At 41.5% G+C, this 21,880-nt stretch overlaps 2 protein-coding genes across 4 annotated transcripts in view; both read right to left on the bottom strand.

The window, feature by feature from the left end:
- The window catches only part of ptprn2 (protein tyrosine phosphatase receptor type N2), a 146,903-nt gene extending 138,448 nt beyond the window's left edge, over nucleotides 1-8,455 (bottom strand). The window contains exon 1 of one of the 2 annotated variants that reach the window (XM_005912387.3): nucleotides 8,059-8,455. In XM_005912387.3, the coding sequence (XP_005912449.1) occupies nucleotides 8,059-8,170 (112 nt within the window). In that variant the 5' untranslated portion in view covers nucleotides 8,171-8,455. The remainder of the gene's footprint in view (nucleotides 1-8,058) is intronic. The other variant, XM_014330314.2, reaches the window with a different exon arrangement.
- Nucleotides 8,456-8,872: 417 nt separating this feature from the next.
- On the bottom strand, nucleotides 8,873-21,752 carry ncapg2 (non-SMC condensin II complex, subunit G2). 2 transcript variants are annotated; one of them, XM_005912389.3, is made up of 26 exons: nucleotides 20,976-21,752; nucleotides 18,161-18,343; nucleotides 17,862-17,973; nucleotides 17,410-17,567; nucleotides 17,134-17,268; nucleotides 16,921-17,015; nucleotides 16,687-16,843; nucleotides 16,493-16,585; nucleotides 16,149-16,274; nucleotides 15,839-16,018; nucleotides 15,525-15,677; nucleotides 15,170-15,392; nucleotides 14,981-15,078; nucleotides 14,065-14,238; nucleotides 13,903-13,973; nucleotides 13,624-13,774; nucleotides 12,996-13,169; nucleotides 12,777-12,893; nucleotides 12,143-12,295; nucleotides 11,267-11,366; nucleotides 10,698-10,900; nucleotides 10,462-10,596; nucleotides 10,245-10,348; nucleotides 10,064-10,164; nucleotides 9,874-9,973; nucleotides 8,873-9,780 (listed from the first exon to the last, which is right to left on the bottom strand). In XM_005912389.3, exons 1-26 carry the CDS (start codon nucleotides 21,051-21,053, stop codon nucleotides 9,729-9,731), a joined length of 3,426 nt encoding a protein of 1,141 aa, XP_005912451.1. In that variant the 5' UTR covers nucleotides 21,054-21,752; the 3' UTR covers nucleotides 8,873-9,728. The 2 variants fall into 2 exon arrangements, with proteins under 2 accessions (XP_005912451.1, XP_005912452.1); XM_005912390.3 differs by having other exon boundaries at nucleotides 14,065-14,235.
- Between the last annotated feature and the right edge of the window lie 128 nt (nucleotides 21,753-21,880).

The raw sequence follows: 21,880 nt of genomic DNA, 5'->3' as shown, positions 1-21,880 counted from the left end.
CCTTAGTGAATTGTAGAAGGGCTCCTCATACGAAGTGTCAATAAAGGCTGAGCTGAAGGCCGGCGCTTCGGCCTGACCCTCCACCAGACCAGTCAAGATGACTCAGACGTCCTGAGAGAAACGAAAAATGCACTGTGACCTTTACTGAGAGTAGGAGAGCCATCAAAGCCGGGTTTTTATTAGTCTGGCAGTCATATTAGTTCCCGTCCTTATATGAGTTTTAACTTAATTAGCAATTTTGGTGGCAGAGGAGTTTTCATTACTAGAAAACTCATATACATACATGCATGAGGTGTTTGACTATACCTTCTTCTGCTTTGGCCCAGAGTAAAATATCTTACAGTGAAAATCTGGTGCAGATATGTTTGTGCAGAAGAAGGTCTTTCATCACTTGTTTGCTCCCTTAATGTGTTATCTAGTAGCTTAACACCTGTAAACATAACTGCCCACACTGGCACTGTGAACTTGTTGTGGTTTAATTCAAAGCACCAAAGAGAACCTCCCAACTCCTCTTCTTCATACTTTTTTGTCAGCAGCAGATATTTCTGCATCAAATTTACATTTTCTTCGTCCATGTATTTATGGAAGTATTGCCTACTTGGCATATCCAAAAGGAGTAAAAGGTTGTAACAGAACAATTTTAGGGTCAAGATGAATGAATGAACTTTATCCACATTCATTTTCAAAAATGCGCACGTCAATTTCAGGGGTATTCCCACTTTATCTGACGGGTGGCTGCTGTGTGCGAGCTAATTCGAACTACTGACAAGGACCTCTGGGGTGGGTGTCGGAAGTTGTACTGGTGTTTTTCAAGGAATTATCCAATAAATAATATGACTTTCTGTGTAGTTAATTGTACTGACAGCTAGGGGTGGAGGCTGTAGCCTCAAAATTATATCACAAAATTTCAAGGAAATTTGCAATGATGATAATTATGGTGAATGCAGTTTGCAGGCAGCAGCATTTATTAGTGCAAATAAAATAAAGGGCGTTTTCCATCCTTCTTTTCCAATGAGCTGCTGTCAGTGATGACAGACTACCTCATCTGAACTCGCATCTATTGCCACAAGCAGCAGCAGTATTATAGTGCAATAGTAGTGACACACCATTATTTATAGTGATAAAGGATACGTCAAAAGCAGAAATGTAGTCCAGGTAGTGTTTTCTCTGGAAATTTCTAAGTATAAAACAACAGCTTAACACTTTAGTGTAGAGTAATTAAAGTCACTGAACTTTGCAACTCTTATATTGTCACATAATGCTGCTTTTCCATCATTTAACTGCATCAGTAATTCCCATCCATCGTTTGGTCTTTCTGTCATATTGAGTGCAGTGAGTGAGCGCTCCGGTGACACTCTGCTGAGTCATTTGTTTACTTTTGGGTCGCACATCACCGTCTGCTAGCACCTCCTCATGTGTCTTCATAGCTTAGTGGTACTCCTGGTGTTTTTTGGTTTTTTCAAGTGGTGAAACGAGTTTGTTGTTTCCACCTTTATCAGGAACAGGGGTTTTTTTTTTGAATAGTGTACAAAGTGTAGCCTACTTTGTTGGAGGTTGATGAAGCAGTACCGCTCAAGACTGGCACCCGCTCTCGCTCTCAGACGTTCTCGGGCTTGTGTCATTGTGTGGGCTAGGAAACAAACTCGTGGTCTTGATAAACCACTGATATCATAATATTACACTTTTTTTGACCATGTAAAAATGTATTTATACCAGTATGTCTGGGGACAATATGGTACGGCACAGGACGCTCTAGTTTTTAAGTGAAATTCCTGTAAATTCTAAATAAAATTCTCCCCAAAAATTAAATGAAAGCAGCCAAATTATTAAAATTGAGGCTTAAAAACGTCCAAAGCCTTTCTACTGTGTGATGACTGGGTTGATCTTTCATATACAGTCTATGGCAGGGGTGGGGGAACTCCAGGCGTCGAGGGCCGGTGTCCTGCAGGTTTTATATGTGTCCTTGATCCAACACAGCTGATTTAAATGGCTAAATTACCTCCTCAACATGTCTTGAAGTTCTTCAGAGGCCTGGTTATGAACTAATCGTTTGATTCAGATCTGCTGACCCAGGGTGAGATCTAAAACCTGCAGGACACCGGCCCTTGAGGCCTGGAGTTCCCCACCCCTGGTTTATGGTAACGGCTTCAAATACATTGCACCTGCTTCTATAGAGGTTTTGCATACTGCATTGGTGGACAAGTTAATGTGGCATTAACTTCATGGCAGTCACTGCTAAAGTCCCAGTCACGCAGACCTACAGACTTGTCAGTGATCACCCCCTGGCAACCACCTGTTGCTATGGAATGATGTGTTTTCCCCAACTGGTGGCAAAATCGTCCTTGTGTTTGCTTTGGTCGCTAGCACGTTGCTGACGTCATAGTTTGAATGGAAGTGACTTGTCTGCTAACCCTGTTCGGCTACTCTCCGAACTATAGCGAAACAGTGAAAAGTGTGAGTGGAAATGGCGAGTCAAAGTTGTGCCGACCTGTTTCAAAATTCATTTGACACTTTTTTGAGTTTTTTAGTTAGCAAGTATTTGCAGAGAAACTAAGAATGAACTACAGACAACCACAGCATTCTGCAACCAAAGCAATGTCAAGAGGTTTTTGCTGCTTTGCATAGTTTGCCACCCAGTTCACCCAGTGACACTGAGCAGCCTCCAGAAACCGCTGCCAACAGGTTGGGGGAATGCACATTTTGTACCCTAGTGCCACAAAAAAGAAGACATCCTAAACCACGCAGCATAAAGGATGAAAAAAGACAACTTCCACTGAAGCAAGATGTCCTGCTTGTGGATGCAGACTTCACCATGTTCATAATCTGTGCTGTAGTAAAATATCAATCCTAATACTGCTGCACATTTCGATCGCCTCTGTTGATTTATTACCACTATGAGATGCTTGATTACCACGCAGTCCTGATATCTATTGGATGACAGAGGGCTGTGGCAAAATACATACAGCTCAGCAGCCAGTTAATCAAATCCCACTTGTCTGGGTATGTTAGGCGGTGGCTGCTGAGAGCCAGCTGTAAAGAAAAAAACAACAGACAGACAGCGCAGCCTTAAAGCACATCTCCAATGTACACATTGGAGAAAGGTCACATATCAATCAATATATCCTCTAACACTCCTTAATTTGTGTGTAAAAAGTGTGTTGAAGGGGGGAGTGGAACAGATTTGCTCAGAGGCTGTCACAAGCCCCGCGTGTCCATGTTAAACTCTGCTCAGTCTGATCTCAGTGTTCCTGCTAGATTTGTGTGTGCATTATTAGAATCGCGACAACACCTCGATAGCAGCTAGACTGCTCTGCTTTCCCTTTATTAAATCCTCGGAGCTGCTCATAACCTTTAAAGGATTAATATTTCTTTCTTTTATTATTTACATATAGCAAATGTTGCTGAAAGTACATTTTTTCTCAAAAACAGCACCTGCAAGCTGGAGAAAAGCTACCTGCGTAGCTAACAAACACTGGGATTTTTTCAGTAGTTGTATTGGGATTCTTGTCACTGCCAAACCTCTGCAAACAAAGCAGAGATGCTGAACAGAATTTTAACAACAATCCTGATGGAAATACTGATCGCAAGGCACTAGGGTGTTTCTGCTAATTTTCTATTGGCTACAATCTGTGCTGGAGTCAATAAATTCATTATTTAAATGATGCTTTTTCTAACTTTGTGTAAACAAGGCATTAACCTTTCAGCACTCTTCAAATAAAGATGAATAGTTGCCAATCCTTTGATAAAAATCTTTCTGCCTCTTTCATCAATTACGAGCACAGCAGGCCTTCGCGTACACTGAGGCAAAATTAAAGTGTAAGAGTGCTGTTAAGCTTTTTAAATGCCGCTGCCTTTTGGTTAATTTACAAGTGCTGTGCTTTTGAATTACATCTCACTTTCAAGGCGGCAGACTCAAGGCTGGTTAGTGAGTCACCTTGGTGGGAACAAGTTGGAAACACGTTAACCAGTCCATGACCTCTCCCAGTCTTTGGAAGACCAGAGCGTCCTCCCAGAAGAAGCCGCTCAGACGTCAGCAGCTGGGTCAAGGCAACAAAACGGCACGCCGTGTGAGCGAATCTAAACCAATCGAAAATTTTAGTGCAGAGACGACAAACAGCAAATACAGGAAGAATAAAGGGTTTAAAGTTTCAACAGTGATGGATAATGGTGGCATGTTTTAGGCTATTTTAGGCATTGTAGCTGCCAGGAGAAAACAACATTTAACTTTGGGGAAGTTTACTTTTATCTTCTTTAGGATTCAAGTTTTGCAGCCAAAATAGTTCAGGTTAGAAAACAGAATTGCTGTAATTTAGTTTAGCGTTCTGCCTTTAAGCTGATTAATTTAGTAAATTACTACAACACGAACCCACAAAACATCAGTTAAAATGCTTCCTAGAGTTGGCTTTATACTTTCTTTAAAGTATTTGGGGAAAAGTCCATCTACCAACAAAGCTGTTAGATGGATTAACTAAATTTTTCTTATTTACATTTCATTTACATTTGTAGTCATTCAATTTTTATGCTAGATGCATTTCTGACTCCACAGTTATGTTGCAACCAATTCGTTAAGGCTTAATAATTATGATTGTAAACGCTCCACAAGTTAAAATGTGCTTTAAAACCACTAATATTTACTAGATATTGCTTCTCTTCCTATCTGTAGACAGTATAAAACATGGATGTAGCTCCTCAGTTCAGAACAGCAACAACAAACCTGCTGATGCCAATAGCTGTGGTTGTAAAAACACGTCTAGTCTGTTGGAAAACAGCTTTCAGTCTTGACATCTAAAACACTTTTCTGCTAAGTTCATGGGCCCAGTCACTCGTTTCAGGACATAATGAAAAGAAAAATTGTCTTTGTTATAAATCTTGGCCATAGTATGTTGCAAAACGGATGATTACCTGTGCATCGAGCGAAGCAGCAAAGAATGAGTTTATTCTAATCTTGTGTTTCTGTTTTGCTGTTGTTATATTATTACCAGTGGTGGGAATCCAGAATCAGTTTAAGTAGGTTCAGAGGTGTCCAACCATCAAAACCCTCTGCCTCCAAGCTTATCAGGCCCTTATTACAATGCTGGCATGTTTTTCTGCCAGTTGCATTGATTCATTGATTAAGCCACAGAGTGTACAAAAAAGGTGCTTTCAGCCAATAATGACGCGACCTATATGTACAAACATACTGGGGCACCTGCACATTTCACCTGCTGGAGCTGCTCCGTCATTGAAACCCATGTAATGAAGTTGCCAACACACAGTTTTGGTGCTGATGTTAAAGATTATATTATTGTCTCTATTTTCTGTTTGAACTCTAGAATCTGGTTAGATTTTAGTTCTTGCTACTTTTCTAATCCATTGCCCTGTAAATCTTTTTCTAGATTACTTTATATTTGATTCCCTGCATTTTAGTTCAAATTAGCCTTCCTGGTGTCATCGCATACATCGCTGTCAAGTGTTTGTGTCTCTGTTATGCAGTTACTCTGTTTTACTGGTCCTCTTGAGTCATTACTTTCATTTCCTTCAATATTGCCAGAATCACTTTCAGCTGTGTCTTGTTACCCCGATGTTTCCAGTCTCCCCGATTACCTCCACTATTTAATTAAAGCCCCCGTTTTCCTTAGAATCTAGAATCGTAAGGCGTTCTTGTCCATCCATCTTTGTGCGTGGGAAATGAAATAACATAAATTCTGTGGTACTTTTATTTATTTTTTTCTACTTTGTTTTGTTTTTTGTTTATGAAGTCTGCATTCGGGTCTACAACCTGCAAACCTTGACAACGTGATCTGCCACTTTGTGGCTCAGTTGTTGTGCTTCCTAAACACTCCTACTTTGCAAGAATATCTCTTACAGCTGATTGTGAAACATCAAATCTCTAGAGATGCAACGTTGGCCTCCTACCACAGCACCATACTCAAATTCAGTGGGCTCTCTACAAAAACACATTCTTTCACAATGTTTGTAGAGGCAGACTTCATGGCTTGGTACTTGATTTTATACACCTGTGATAACGGGACTGAAAACACCTGAATTCAAAGATTAGGTGATGTTAGCCAGATACTTTCCCCCCCACATAATGCAGCTTAAACCTGCATTCTTTCTAATAGCTAGCAGTGGGGGACTTGTACAGCTTTACTTGATCTATGACCTCAGTAACACTCCCCCGATAAGTCAATGGTCTCGTCACCAGTTTTAAGTCTTCTTCTTTGATGTATTAAACATTTTTGTCCTATTTATTGAAAAACAACCAATCAAACAGGCTGTGCCTACCTAGTGATGTCATAGTGCCATATCAGTCTTTTATATACAGTCTTTGGCGTGCGTCTTCTTTTCATTCTACAAAGAACATTTATCAGGAATCAATAGTTGAGTTGACCTGTATGCAGAATCGATGAAAACACTAATGATCACTAATGCTCATCTCTTTATTCCCACACAGCAAATAATAGGTTTGGATAACTGCTGAAGTGTCTCAGGGGTGGAGTCTTTGAGCCAATGTGGAAAATGTTGTGCGTATGGACATAAATTCACACCACTACTTAAATATCACAGCCATTAACTGCATTTTCAGAGCTTGTAGCTGCAGACTTCTTTTCTCCGTCTGGCTTTCGTGTGCTCTCAGACATGCAGGATGTATACACCCACACACAGCGTGCTCTCACCGTCTCTCCCACACAAACACAACGATGTGGTTATTTTTAGATCAAGACACACATATATTTATATATATATATATATACACACATATGGAGAGAGCTTTACATATGCTATATAAATAGAGTCACATCATGAGTGCACTTTGATCCAAATCTTCCCTATGACATGGCATAATCCGCAGTGGGGCTCATTAAAAACAATAACCATCCCCAACTCTCAGCCACACTCTGACAATGGAGACCTCATTCACACACACAGAAAAACACTCTGAGAATTCAATGAGAGAAATGCACTCGGGGAATATGAGCACTGACTCATTCACAAGAATTTGAAGAATAAATTAGCCAACTTGCAGAGAGAAAAACCCAGTGAACAAAAGGGTAAGTTCTGGGCTTTCCATATTATTGTATTTGTTAATCTGATCACTTAGAATATATGTGTTTATATGAGAAAATAAGAAAACAGGTTACCAAAGGGCTTCCTCCTGTTCTAAATATACAGAATATGATGCAGCTCAGTGTCTGTATGAATCATCAGAGCAGAAGAGGCGACCAGAGACCTATATTCGCCTCTAGCTCATGATAAAGTTTATGAAAATATGTGCTCCGCCTCCTGATGCTGGATCAGTACATCTGATTTTTTTTTCAGTGTAAATGAGCTCACACACTACTGAAGCAGGAAAATGAATCATTTAATCTCTCATATGTCTCATTAAACGGACACAATTATCACTGCGGCTGCTCCAATACATCACTCTTTGGACATCTGCCACTCTTTTCTTTCAAATCACAGAGCAGTGTCTGAGGCAGGGCTGGAAGAACAAATCAAGGGTAATGAAAATTTACCTCAGCCAAGTCTGAATATGAAACATAGCAATATGAAATATGCCCTCTTTTCCCGGGGAGCATATAGGATGTCATCAAATATTTAACTGAGTTTAAAATTGCATGCTCCTTAAGGGAACGTGAGTAATTTTTATGTGCTGGGAAACTGTTAAAGGCATATGAAATGGGATGCATTGCTAGAGACGAAGGAGGTAAAAGGTGGTCACACATACAAAAAGTGTGCAGGAAAGATTGTGTCCATGAGGCCTGAGAGGTTATGTAACTTTTCCCTGTTCAGGTTTCATCCAGTCTTGCCCACGGCACAGGTAAGTTTGCACCAAGACGGTGATACACTGTTTGCAAATACCGACATTATGAGTCTCAGCATGCATTAAGAACTTTTCTGCAAAGAGAGCAACTGTTTATATTAGAGATCGAGCCAAAAGAGGGCAACTCGGGAGGATTTAGCACCACGGACAGAGCCTGTGAGCGTACATACAAAAGAAAAACAACTAAAAACCTAAAACACTTGAAATGTTACAAAAAAAAGAGCAATAACAGAAAGTGGAGCACAGCTGCTTACCAAATTTTCTGTCGGCGAGGGCAGGTGAGGAGCAAAGGCTGACAGCCAATGCCGCGAAGAGGACGGGACACCAGACTGAATCCATACCGCTCCTGCCTATACTCCAATCCATCGCTCACCTCCGCTAAAACAGCATGTTGTTTAACCCCAAACTCAAAGTGTCGGCCGCTCGGAGGAGACTCACAGAGAGAGCATGTCGGAGGGCTCAGATAATAATAATAACAATACGGAAAAAACGGGTAGAAACTGGAGCCGAAGTGGCTAAACGGCAACACAATACAGGCGTTGTTTCAGCACCACAAACAGCAACCAGCCTCACGGAGGAGCCCCTCCTAAGTTTCTGACGTCAAACACACATGGTGAGGAGGGATGATGCGTGCAGCATGCAACCGAGCCGGGAGGGGTGCATGGATGGAAAGGAGAGATGTGAATGATCACTGCCCGAAAGGCTTGCAGCCAACATACAGAAACCGGGGTGGGGGGTGAAAACCCCCACATCTTCAGATTGATTGATAGGACTGATTTAGATGACTGGGGGAAACAAATGACGCGCACTGCAGGGGAGTTACAGAAATACTGCACATGAATATCAATGAATGAGCTGCTACTACATTTCTAGAGTACAGGTGCATTAAAATAATACAATATAAATTTATTATTTATATGATATTTATAATAAAATAAATACAGGGCTAATATTAACAAAATATATATACACATACATTTCATTTTATTTAATTTACTTAAATTTTTTAGCTTTAAACTTTTATATAGTACATTTTTTAATGTCTCCATCTGTGTTCATCATAGCTGTATTCGTTTTCTTTATCCACATCAGATTCTCTAAAACAACCCGGTAGAAACTAAATTTAGTAAAACTTAAAGTGAATTATGTATTACAATCTGCTACGTTCGTTTTAACCCTGGAATTGAGATGAACTGGTGACATCAACAAAATATGGCAAAAGCATATAGTTTGTTCCTTTGTGTTGGACAAAAGATGAAGCGGTGAATCTAACCGCTTCATCAGGTGATGCTACCTCGTGCCACTTTTTGAGACTAGAAGCTTTGCTGTCTGCAGTGTTAACAAATATTTAAGAACCGTATGTAAAGTCTGAAAATCGAAGCGGTTCCCTCTTTGAGAATGAAAGGAAGTGAGAGGATGATTTACGGCTTGTTTTCTCTGTTATTACTCTGCAAAGCGCTGCACGGGCAAGAAAACATCTGAGGAGGAAATAAACATCAAATTTAGGCTGATTGATACTGTTTGTTTTATTCTGATTAGCAGCAAACTGCAAGCTGACAGAGCAGCAGACACATAAACAGACACACGATGAAGATATGCATTTCAAATTGTTTTCAAAAAATATATGGCGAGTGAAAGCTTAAAAGAAAAGTCCCACCATATTACTTAAGTCAAGTTCTCAATCTGTATTTGTTAACATAAATATAGAAAGTTTGAGACATGAACTGAGTATTGTATGCCATCAAGAAATAAATACAATGCAGGAGTTTAGCGAGCCTTGGAAAACTTTGTATTCCTGGTATTAATCCAAACCCTTAAAACAAAGGTGGCTGGGGAAAATCGACCTTCAGGAAAGCAGACCAAACAAAACAAAATAAAGCAGAAAATACATCACATAGAAACGTTTGTCTTTTAAAGTTGGAACTCATAAATGCAGAATCTCATTCAAAGTCGTCACAGAAGATTCATAAATAACCCTGTTGGGGGAAAAAAAAAGATGATTAGCCAAATTTAGTTATTATTATTCACAAGTCATCAAAACAAAATCATCAGTTTTCCTCCTCGCTTACCTCTGGACATCTGTGCTGTCTGCAAAGGTGACTGCATGTTTGTAAAGCTGCTGCTGGACGGACACAGCTGCGCTCTTCAAGCCCGCTTTAGACTGTCCGGCTAACAGGCGGCAAGTGAAATGTGTCGTTAGGACCAGAAGGAAAAATGTTCAGTTTTAAAGTTTTCCGTTTTTTGGTAGTGGAAGCTCACCGTGTTTGATGACCGCCAAGACGTGCAGGACGGCTGCGAGTTCAACGAGATTGCCGATGGCCTCGGAATCCACAGATGTGCAGACCTCTGCCAGAAATGCCCTAAAAGAAGCAACAGCAAACCATTAGACTCTGGAATACTCATTCATGGAAGTTAATGAAAAGAAACTTTCAATACTGACCTGGTAACAGGCTGTGACTTGAGGAGGACAGACAGCAAGATCCTGGACAAAGGAGGCATGTCGTCCACTGACTCTGGGATGATCACCGCCTCAGGATGCTCAATCTTTAAAAAAAACACGAATGTAAATATTTCCAAAAAGTCTCAGAAAATGCAGGATAACTGTTTATAATCTGAGTGCTTCCATTGTGCTGCTACCCTCCTCTGTCAGCTCACACCTTCTGAAGCAAATGTCTCTTCTCCACAACGATAACCGCAAATAAAGTAGAGAAGACCCCGCTGAGAGGTGCTCGGTCCCAGAGTTGGGCCACCTGAAGGAAGTCCGACAGACCGGGAACAGCTGACTGACAGAGCTGCATCAGAGCAGGAAGAGAACATTTTATGGAGGTTAAAGCTCAGTTACCGGAACAGCCAGGTCCATCAGAGACTTTAATAAATAAAAATTTTGAAAAACCTGCTTTCCTTCCTCTGGATCCTTCCTAAGGCGACGGGCCAAGAGCTCTATAATCTTCTGGAAAATGTTAGACACCACACCTAAAATAACAGTGGTTGGATCCTCCTGATTCTCTTCGGTCTCCTTGCTGTCCTCAGGTGCATAGCTGTTTGCCACCTCCTTCAAAATTGGCAACACTGCAGGGATGCACAGGTAGCCCGCTTCTGAAAACACAAAGCAGCGTTATCTTAAAATTTCATCAGTTTTTCTCAACAACCTTTTTTTCTTCTGACAAAAAAGATCGATAACTAAAAAAAGGAATGCACTATTAAGTTGTGTAGAACTGCTCCGGGGAAAACAGTGCAACGCTTTACCTCCCACTCTCCTCGTTTTCCATGAAAACGCGATGGGAGGAAGAGAAGAGTAGACATGTGGATACATTTTGCATTTGATCTCATTAAAAATAAGATGCTTTGTAAACCATGTGGAGCAACTCTCTACTTTGGGTGAAGTAGGCTATTTTCAGAAAAACAAAAGTCCTGGCATTTCTCGGCGTAAATACAGACATGCAGACCATCTGAAACGCTCACCTGAGAGGAGGATGAGCGAGCACAGGTGTAGGATTTGACCCTTGAATGTCTCATCGCCCAAACCCACGAGCAAAACGTCACGGCATACTGTCAGGAAGCTCTGTGAAGAAAACAAAACAAAAACAACAAATAGAGATTACACCCACTCTACATGTTAGCATAACACTCATTTTTATGTCCAACACAAGCAGGTTTATTTTCAACACTCAAAGTGACAGGCTAATAAAAAAAAAAAAAAGGAAACAAACAGATAATGCTTAAATGAGATAATAAAGCTATTTCACCACGGCAGTATTAACCGGAGGAGGCATGTACAGAGTGTGTGTGGACTGAGGCAGAACAATCAATGAAGAGTCTAAATTTACCAAGCAGAACAGAAAGTCCTGGGAACAGGAGGAAAAAAGGCTCCACAAAAACCTAATGTTCTGGATAACAACATAACTCAGCCTCGGCGCTGTGTGCCCGGGTGAAAATGAGTGAGTTAACAATCGAAAGTGGCAATTTATGCACGAGGAGATGTGATTTAATTCGCCTGTGAGAGAAATCTTTTGCTTGGATTGACATTACTGGTCAGATAAACCAGAACCATTCGTCACAAACCGACCTCGCATCTGAATTTATCTTTGCTCTTCTTTGAAATAGCTAATAGGTATTTCTTTAAACAGACAGGCTGATGACCCATCATGTGAGCCTAAATCACACATTTGTGCTGAATTGGAAACCAGAGCCTCGTCTCCTTTTAATGGAAACCGCACACATTTTCCTTGTTTGACCAAATTAAATGCCTCAATATTTTCAAACCCCTGCTTTAAAAAAGGAAAAAAAAAGTAGCTCTTGATACAAACACATGTTCGCAAAATGAACTGTGGAGCTCACCTCGGTTATCTCTGCAGCCAGCGGCTGTGGCTGAGATTTCTCAGAGTCCTCGCTGTCATCATCGCTACGTTTCGCTAGAAAGGGCAGCACCCTGTCGGCTACCCACGCAGCCACATGCTCCAGAGAGAGCAGGTAGTCACGGCCATCTGACAGCTGAAAGAGAGAGAAAAGCTTTCATTTGCTTTTTTAAATTCTTTTTTCACAATGAACAAGAGGGGAGGTAGGGGAATAAAAAAAAATAAAAAATCAACCCATGGCCACATTTAGCTCACAAATCTAATGGTGTTTTCACACCTGCGCCTTTGAAATCAAACTCTGGCTCCTTTCCCCCTTTGGCGTAGGTCATTTTTGCGGATGCGAACACGGTAATTACACTCAGGTGTAGATCAAAACACCTGAGCTGAGACCGTTTGAAGGAGTCCAGCTCCTAACAAACTCCAGAGCAGTTTGTGAGAACTTGATCCAACATAACAACAAAATATCTGCTGCTAATCTGAGCTAAAAGCCTTCCCGTGAAGCTTTGCATTCTGGGATGCGACGGCAAACTACAGATGTGTTACTACAGTCCAGTGTTGCCTGAAATATTAACTATTAAGGTGGAGAGTCTAATGACAGAAAGTGCTATAAGCCTCACGTTATGTTGCAGATGTGCGCCGAGGCGGCCGTGGTGCTTGAAGGCGTTCAGTGCCGTCTCCACGCTGGCATGTTTGGGGTCTTCTGTGGTGGAGCTGAGATGACTGTAGAGCACCAACTATGGAGACACAAATGACAGAAAACACACTTCTTATGGAGGAACCGTTCACACTTTTCTGTCATTCGGTTCAAATATTTTACTGAATGACATGCATAATACCTTCCAGTTCCCCAGAACTGTATGCAGCTGCTTCAGTGGTTTCGCACCGAGAGCCAGGACCTTCTCACGTGTTGAAGTGTGGCTGAAAATGTGCTCCAGGTAAGCCAGCGCCAGGTCGGGTTTGGCCTCCACCGTCTCCATGATGCATACCTTTCGACCACTGGTCGCCTTGTCCTTAAGATGACCACAAAAAAAGAGAATTTTTTTTTAAAAGAATAGAAAATCTAACTTTTTTTTTCATGAAAAGTGCCAATTTCTACAATAGTACAGAGAGAACCCAACAATGCTGTGAGCAAAGATTTGGTGACAGTGGTGAGGAAGAACACTCTTGACAGAAAGTTAAATCGTCATCTGTCATGAAAGGAAAGAAAAGACGAAAGAAGAGGAGCACAGAGAGACCACAAACAAACGAGACATAACACAAACTTTGTGAGAAAGTGGTCAAAAGTTAGAGGCAGTCGTCGTAGATGAATGCCAGAGGAGTGAAAGAGCAGTATATCTAAGGGCCACCTGATCCAGCTGTAATCATAAGCTTTATTAAAAAGTTTAAGGCTAATCTTAAACTTTTGTGTTCTGGAGACAGACAAAGAAGACTGCAAAGATGTCAGGCATTGCATAAAGCGAGTACCTTTTTGGGCAGGGACTCTGTGAGCCAGTCAGTGATGAGCTCCAGGATGTCAGCAGCCTGGCCCCAGCTACAGAGGCAGTCGAGCAGCTGGCTGTACTGTGCTGGAGCAGCTCCCGAGTCCATCCTCCTTAGTCTAGACATGACTCCACAGCTAGGAGTAAGAAAGCAGGATGAAGGAGAGGATTATCCAGGATGTTTTTGGTAAAAGAAAAAGCAACAAAAACATAAAAATCTGAGTCAGGAAAAAAAAAAAAAAAAAAAAAAAAAAAAGCTGCTCACCTGAACATCGGCACTGCGGTCGGGGGCATAAACGAGGCCAGCTGTATGAGAGGAACAGTAGCTCGCTCATCCTGGAAAACAAATCATGACTGCTTACATTTATTCAGGGGACAAAAATAAATATATAAAAAATACAACAGCACCACACTGCAGTGGATGTACCTCAAAGGCCTGGAAATACTTGGACATGACAGAGCCAAACTTGGCACACGTATACTTCTGGGCCTCTTCATTTTGTTTCAGGGCTTTCGAGACACTTCTCCACAGGATGACCACGACCTCCAGCAAACTGGACACGATGGTCATGTCTTTCCCCAACAAGGCAGGTGCCGCCTGCTGAGATGAACAGACACACAGAGGACACAGCCTGAGCTCGTGTTTTAGCACATTTTCTTCTTATCTCTGCAGTTCCACTAGTGGCCACACGAGGCTGGATTTAACCCTTTACAGCAGAAATAAACATGTTTACACCCTGGAACCAAAAGAATTTCACCTCTGTGAAATCCTGATAACTGCATCGGTGGTTATTTTTACACATCTCCGGCGGCTGTAGGCACTACCTGTTTGCTAGGCTTCCTCCACTAATTTAAGTCAATCATGTGAACTTAGAGACACGTTTGTGCCATTTGTGGCTTTCGAAGTGTTTTCATGTAATTATGTGACTAATAATAATGCTTCCTGTGGAGTTAATGGCACAGCTGGCCCAAGAAGTTTCTGCTCAGGTTTTATTTTTGTTTTGTTTTTGAGTAAATCTTTACTATTTTTTTAAATATATTAATACTCATGTGAAGGTGTCTGTGTGAGGCACTCATTCAGTTTGTGGATGCAGCTTTTTTTTTTTTAAGCAGTACACTTTCTATTCTAATTATGGACACTTTACACTCTGAAAAACAAAAACAGCAAGAGCCAATTTGCTGAAACAGGAAACAAACAGTGGGTGGCAACGAGGTAGGGATATTATTTTTTTATATACATACTTCCATGGTGTACTGTTTCAATCAATCAAAAAGTCATCTAAATAAATTCAGATTTGACTTAATGCGCGCACATTAAGTCAGTCTGTGTGTTTCCGTCTTACTGCGCTGTTCTCTTTGTTGCTGTCATTGATGTCAGTCATGTCACAGTCAACCTGGATGCAGCTGTTCAGGACACGACGAATGGCCAACATCAGCTTTACTGGAGGAGAAGATAAAACGGTACAAGCATACTTAAAATATCCAAAACACAGCATGCAAAAATAAATCAGGTTTTGTTGCTGTGCATTTACTTAAGTTAGTGGGTGCTGTGTGTCTATAAGCAAACTGGTAGAATTTCCTGGCAGCCATTGGGTTCATCTGGATGAGGGTGATGCAGCGGTTACACCACTCCTTCTCCGACTCGTTGACCGGGAAGAACGACTTGAACAGCAAGTCGACGATACGCTTGGAAACCGAGTGTGAGTCAATGGCAAGGCGGGCCAGCAGGTGGTCCATGTTGCACACGTCCCAGAACTGGAGATTGGTAGATAGAGGAGATAAATGACAAGTAAAATTTGTGTTAACAGGCGTCTTTGGATTCCTCTGTTTCAATGAGGGACAGCGACAGCCTGTTAAAGCTTTTAAAAAAACCTACACATACATTACCTTTGCAGCACGCACTGCTTTGACCTTCATAAGCATGTCGAGGAAAGCTATCCGGACTTTCTCTGAGTTATCATGAAGGCTGTATTTGAGCGTAGGTAAGAGTTTCTCCAGAAGTGGATGGCTGAGAGCGTTGTCCAGGACAATAGTCAGACACTGGAGAAGGAGGGTAATTACACAAACCACAAGTCATTAAATAAATTATCCATGACTCGTGCAAATGCAACGATAGTTATTCTGCATAATTAACTGGCAAAATGTCAGGACAGCGATTTCTTTCTCTTCTTTCAGGAAGGGAAAGAAGCCACATTTTCCACCTTGAACACTGAGCAGCGGACATCAGGGGAGCTACTGTCAGCCGCCAGCTCCGCCACCAGCTTCTTCACGAAGTCTGTGATGATTGCAGGTGGGAGGAGCTCCCAGCATTTAGCCAGGATCTTGCAGACACCCAGGGTGGCGTTGGAGCGCACTGTCGGGTGAGGATCATCAAGGAGGTTCTGGGGATGACAACAAGTGACATTTACGATTCTGTCTGCGCTCAGACAACGCTACCTTAGAAATGCTTTGTGCTACTGAGATACACCAAATATTCCCTTAATGCCTGGCGGGGGTTTGAAAGGTTCTCACCATTGCTGTGTCCAGTTGCTTTTGAATGTTCTCGTCTATCTTCTCGTTGCTTTCACTCGGGTCGTAAAATGGGAAGGCCTCGGTGAAAAGCAAAGTGGAATTTGCACGCACCTCAAAGTTAGGAGCCTGAATAAATCAAACAGAAACACATTAGATTAGAATTAAATGTCAAAAATTCAGGGTTCAGCTGGCTCACGATGGGCCTTTTGAGGGTTGACTGTGCACATAATCTCAACTGGTCTGTATATACTTAAATGTGTGGATCGTCCTCTCATTAATTAATAATATTCTACTTGTTTTTTTTGCTTGAAAGCGAGGCTAAAACTTGTATGAAATACGCGTACACTGAGAGCTTTCCAAAGTATGGGCCTGTAGAGATTATAGAGCATCTTGTCCACGTTGCGGCAGTCCTTCCTCATGTGGAAATAGCTCACAATCTGAATATGAGACAAAGAGAGCAGAGAATGACACTCCATACGATGAATATGAGGACTAAAAACATCTTTAAAACATGCACATTTTTTATTTTACAGTCTACCTGTCGGACTTTGGAATGCACAGGAGAAGCTCTATGAAGGAAGATCGCGTTCTGCATAAAATCCTGAATGCATAAGCTCTCGATCTTCTCCAAGAACTCCCCACTAGCTTTCTTCCATGCTCTGAAGTAGATCTCTGCAATATGAGCAGTGATGGGCCTGAATGGAAGAGTTTAGTTGTTATTAACATGAAAAGAAAAGTGAGCGTGTCGGCGAGAAAAGACTGGGGTTCTTACTTGCTGTAAAACTCCAGCTGGTTTTTGATTGTGCCGTGAATAACCCAGATGAAGTTGACGTTCCAGCTGAAAAGAAACACCAGGAATCGCTTTCCCTGTGACAATATACACATCATCAGACTGACAGCTCGAGAGGGAAGCCACGACGATAAAAATAAATAAAGCAGGGAGTGAATCGTGAAAACAAGCACGCGGCGGCTGAGCATAACTCACATCATCGTTTCTAATGTGAGCAGGGCGGTGAAAGCACTGAAGCAACAAGTCGATTATCTGCTTGTTTTCTTCTGATGTGTAGTCAAGACTCAAAAGCACGTCATGGAGCCTCCACACTCTCTGGATCTCAGCTCCCTGACAAGAGATCACAAAGGTTACCAGTTATCAGCAGACTGCTGTGAGACGCACTGGCTACTGATGGAAAACATTTCTTTCAGAGTGAAAACCTGCTGAAAGAGCTGAGGAGCTGACATGTGACTGAGGGGTTACACTCACTGGTTTCTTGAGAATGAAGCTCTTCTGAAGAGACACAAAGAAAGCAGTGCGCCCAAACCGTTCTTTCTCCTGCAGCCCTTTCTTCCACCAGGCCTCACACAGCGCGTGGATGTGGTTCTGCAGAGGTGCCTCTGAGACAGGAAGCGACACCAGTACATCTGAAGGACACAGACACACACAGATGCTCATTATTATTTAAGCTTTCTGAAAACGTCAACGATTCATCTCATAAACTGAGCAATTATGATGGTTTCTCAGGTTGTTTTTTCAGAACTGGTAAAAGAATTGGTACTTATAACAGCTGGTTTCTACTCTTACAGGATAATCAAAGCTCTATAATGTATATATTTATAAGTTAGGTATAAATATCTATCCATCTATCTATCTGAATGGGAAGAGCATCATATGCAACTCATTTGCTGTAAAAATGTGCAAAAAACACAAACACTCACCGTGAAGACGTCGGGTAACTTCCAGAAGGGGGCTATAGGGGTCGTCTTGTAAAACCTGCAGAGACACTGTAGAGACGAGCGTCACGCCGTCCACAACAGCCACAGCGTGTTTCTGGGAAAAAAGTTAATGAACCAGATGTTAAAAAATACAATTAAGCAAAATGTGAAAAAGCTTAAAAGCAATGTCATATTACAAAAATCAACATAGGAGTGCTTTGCACACATCTAGTCCTTAATATTCGAATAATATCACTGACAAAGACTAAGCATGGGGTCAGTGAGCTGATCCTTTTACTCACAGAGTCTGCAGTGGGCTCCTCCTGCATGCCCTCCTCCTCCCTCCTGCCCTCCCAGCGCTCTGTGGGAAACTCCAGCAAGACGTCCTGAAGCAGACATGCCAGTCTTCTCCACAGGGCCTCCCTCTGCTCTCTGGGCATCTCCTGCAACACCTCCTCCACATCGAAGGGCTCGGCTTTGTCCTTCTGCTCAGATTTATAGACAGACAGGTGCAGCTTTGACTGGACAGCCATGTGTTATGCACATTTAATAAAAATATAATAGCTGAAGAAATGATTTTTGTCTGTAATTCCAATGTCAATTGTGACCGCCACATTAAAAAAAGATATTTGAGAGAAAAGGATGATCATGCATTTTTTTCTCACTTCACCTTTCAGCACATCCATTTTTTCTCCATAAAAATCCACAATTTGCTTCTCACCAGGCTGAGTCAGACTTAGTTTAGGTCACATTTATTTATTTTTATTTGAAATATAATTAAAAGTTCAAGTCTGCCTTAATGACAAACCACACAAAGGACAAATCTCTTCCTTTTTTACCCCACCGGATGCTAAAACTACCCTGATATTAATATTCTGAATTTGTCACAGCTAACTCATACTTACATACTGTTCAGGTCAAACCTAATTTAACATTTCTTTTATTTTCATTTCTTTCTTTTTTTTAATGGGGCATGGGTGACAGAGTTGTAGGGGGACCTGTCTATGTGCTGGTCTATGAACGGTCATGGGGGGAATCTCCATACATGAGGGTTAAACAGGCTTATTATCAATAAATTATGCTGGGTGGTTTTGCCTTGTCTCTCTGTAACACTTGTAGACTTATGTGCTGTGATTGCTTAATATCCATCTGTGACATAACTCTGAGAAAAGCCTCAGCTCGGGCTGCAGTGTGAGTACTGACAGGAAGTAGAAAGAAAGGTCATGTTTCTCTCATTTTGGCTTCTCTCCATTGACTCCCTGTTAAACCAAAGGCAGAATTTAAAATTGTCCTCCTCACATTCAAAACCCTTTAATCACTGAGCTCCATCACATTTTAAAGACCTCACAGTGTAAAACTGAGCACTTTTATTTCAGAGTACAGGCCTCCTACGGCTATAAAAGAGTACATTTGCAGAGCATTCAGCTGGATTCAGGAAGGGCAGAGCCTCTCTGCTTTAAAGTTGGGCTTAAATTATATTTATATACAACTTTGTATCCTGCAGTTTGGGAGTTTTCCTCCCTGTACCTTTTTCCAGGCTCGTCTCCATCTGCTCAGTCTAAGATTTTGGAGGGTGAAGCAACCAATTACATGACAGCAACTCAGTGCATTTAGACATGTAGACACACAACTGAAGTTCAAATGTAGCATGAGCATGTAGAATAAAGGTGATTTAAAATACTTTGAATCTGGCGTTGTTGTCTGTGCCAGACGGGCTGGTCTGAGTATTTCAGAAACTGCTGATCTGCTGAGATTTTACCACACAGCCATCTCTAGGCTTTACAGTGAGCTGCATTTCTCTGGGTGAAAATGCCTTGGTGACACCAGAGGTCACGGGAGAATGGCCAGACTGCTTTAAGCTGATAGGAAGGCAACAGTAAGTAAAATAGCCACTCATTACAACCAAGGTATGCAGAAGAGCATCTCTGAATGCACCACACGTCATACCGTAAGCAGATGGGCTACAGCAGGAAAAGACCACACCAGCTGCCAGGCCTTTCAGCCGAAAACAAGAAACTGAGGCTACAATCTGCACAAGCTCACTAAAATTGGACAGTAAAAGATCAGAAAAACCTTGCCTGGTCTGATGAGTCCCGATTTCTGCTGTGACATTCAGATGGCAAGGTCAGAATTTAGCATAAAAAACATGAAAGCATTGATCCATCCTGCCTTGCATCGATGGTTCAGGCTGCTGGTGATGTAATGGCCTGGAGGATATATTCTTGGCACACTTTGGACCCATCAGCTTCAGTTGAGTATGGTTTAAATGTCACAGCTACTGGAGTCGTGTTGATGACCACCTCCATCCAATTATGAAAACAGCATCCCCATCTTCTGATGGCTGCTTGCAATGCCATAAAGCTCAAATCATCTCACACTGCTTTCTTGAACATGGCAGTGAGTTCACTGCACTCAAATGTCCCAAACAGTCACCAGATCGAGATCATGGATGTGCTGCTGACAAATCTAAAGCAACTGTGCATTGCTGTCATGTCAATATGGAGCAAAATCTCTGAGGAATATTTCCATCATCTTCTTAAATCTCTGCCACAAATAACTAAAGCATTTCTGAAGGCAAAAGCAAGGTGTACCTAATAATAACAGGACTTAACACGATGAGCCTGTCTTAGCTTATTGGACAGGAGTGCATGCATTTTCTTGATATTTCTGATTTATTTTATGCTTGAGTAAATCAAAGCCTATTAAAAAATAGTCTGAAAGATTTTTATCATCGTCTTGGTGACTTTTCCTTTGGTTATAGGCCAAAACCTCTTTGGTAAGTAATAAAAAAAACATGTAGGAGGGAAAAATGCTTACTTTACAACAGACAGTAAAAGTTTGTCAAAGTTGGGATCGAAACCAGCATTGTCAAATAGCTGGACTCCAATTTTTAATAACCCTCCATGAGTACACTCCGTATCTTTAACTTTAAATAGCATTTTAATAGTGAACACAGCAACCATATTATTTGCATCTCATGTTTAGGACCCGACTTGAACACTTTCCTGTACTACTTACACCTCACAGCCACACATCCACAGTTAAACAAGCTAAACAGGAGACTTCTAATAGCTTCTGGGTGTTTCAGGATTAACTCGCATTGAGTTAGCTACTTACGTGAAGCTGAATAAAGCGAAGAAAGTCCTCCACATTTTCTTTACAGACTGCTTCTAAAAATGCCTCTCGCTTGGACATGGTTCCTGCTTCCACAGTGATCCGAGGTAACCGTAAGTTTTCCTGTAATGCTGCTATGAAGCCACTATAGCGTTAGCTTGTCTCGCTGTAACAACTCCACAACAACAAATATGGCAGTCCGTTTGTCGTTACCGTCAAAAGTGCTAATTGCAGACGCAGGGTTGGCTGGTATTAAGGCTCTCAATGATGCGCATCTGAATTAAGCAGCATTTCCTTCGTCTGTTACCATTTTATTAAGGATTTTGTGAAATGACAGCGAGCCATAACAACAGTAAACCCGCGCAAATTTGGATAAAGTCGGTTCCACACGTCATCACGTTTGTTTCGACGCTGACGTACAGTTGCAATTCTCGCTTTTGCCACTGGATGGCGGCAAACAACTACAGATGTTCTGTGTCTCAAAAAGCGTAAACGAGTAACATTGTCGCGTTTTCGTATTACTTTTTCTGTGGATGATTCATATTATGGATTAGACCCCAGTCAAGAGACATTTATTTGCAAGGCGCACACCAAGCCTCACATAATATATCGTAATTCAAAGTGTTTATTATTCAGTCTTTGCTAGATTTACTATGCATTCAAGTGATTTCAGAATAATCGGAAAAATGACAACTCGAAAAAAATCACGTCAATGCCAACCGAAGATAAAAAAAAAAAAAAAACAATTAGGAAATTCCCTTAATTGCTTTTTAGGTACGCAGAAAACGACAGGTCACTGGTCCTTGTTAACCTTCCCATATGACCTGCTCGACCTCCTGAGCTTCAGCCAACCTGAAACTTAGCAAATATATCTTGTTGTTCAAACGAGACCAAAATACAAGACATCA

Source organism: Haplochromis burtoni, unplaced genomic scaffold (assembly GCF_018398535.1).
Source record: "Haplochromis burtoni strain Fernald_Lab_line unplaced genomic scaffold, NCSU_Asbu1 Contig_1, whole genome shotgun sequence".
Classification (NCBI taxonomy): Eukaryota; Metazoa; Chordata; class Actinopteri; order Cichliformes; family Cichlidae; genus Haplochromis; species Haplochromis burtoni.
Note: the sequence above shows the minus strand (reverse complement) of the source record. Positions and strands in the feature narration are given on the sequence as shown.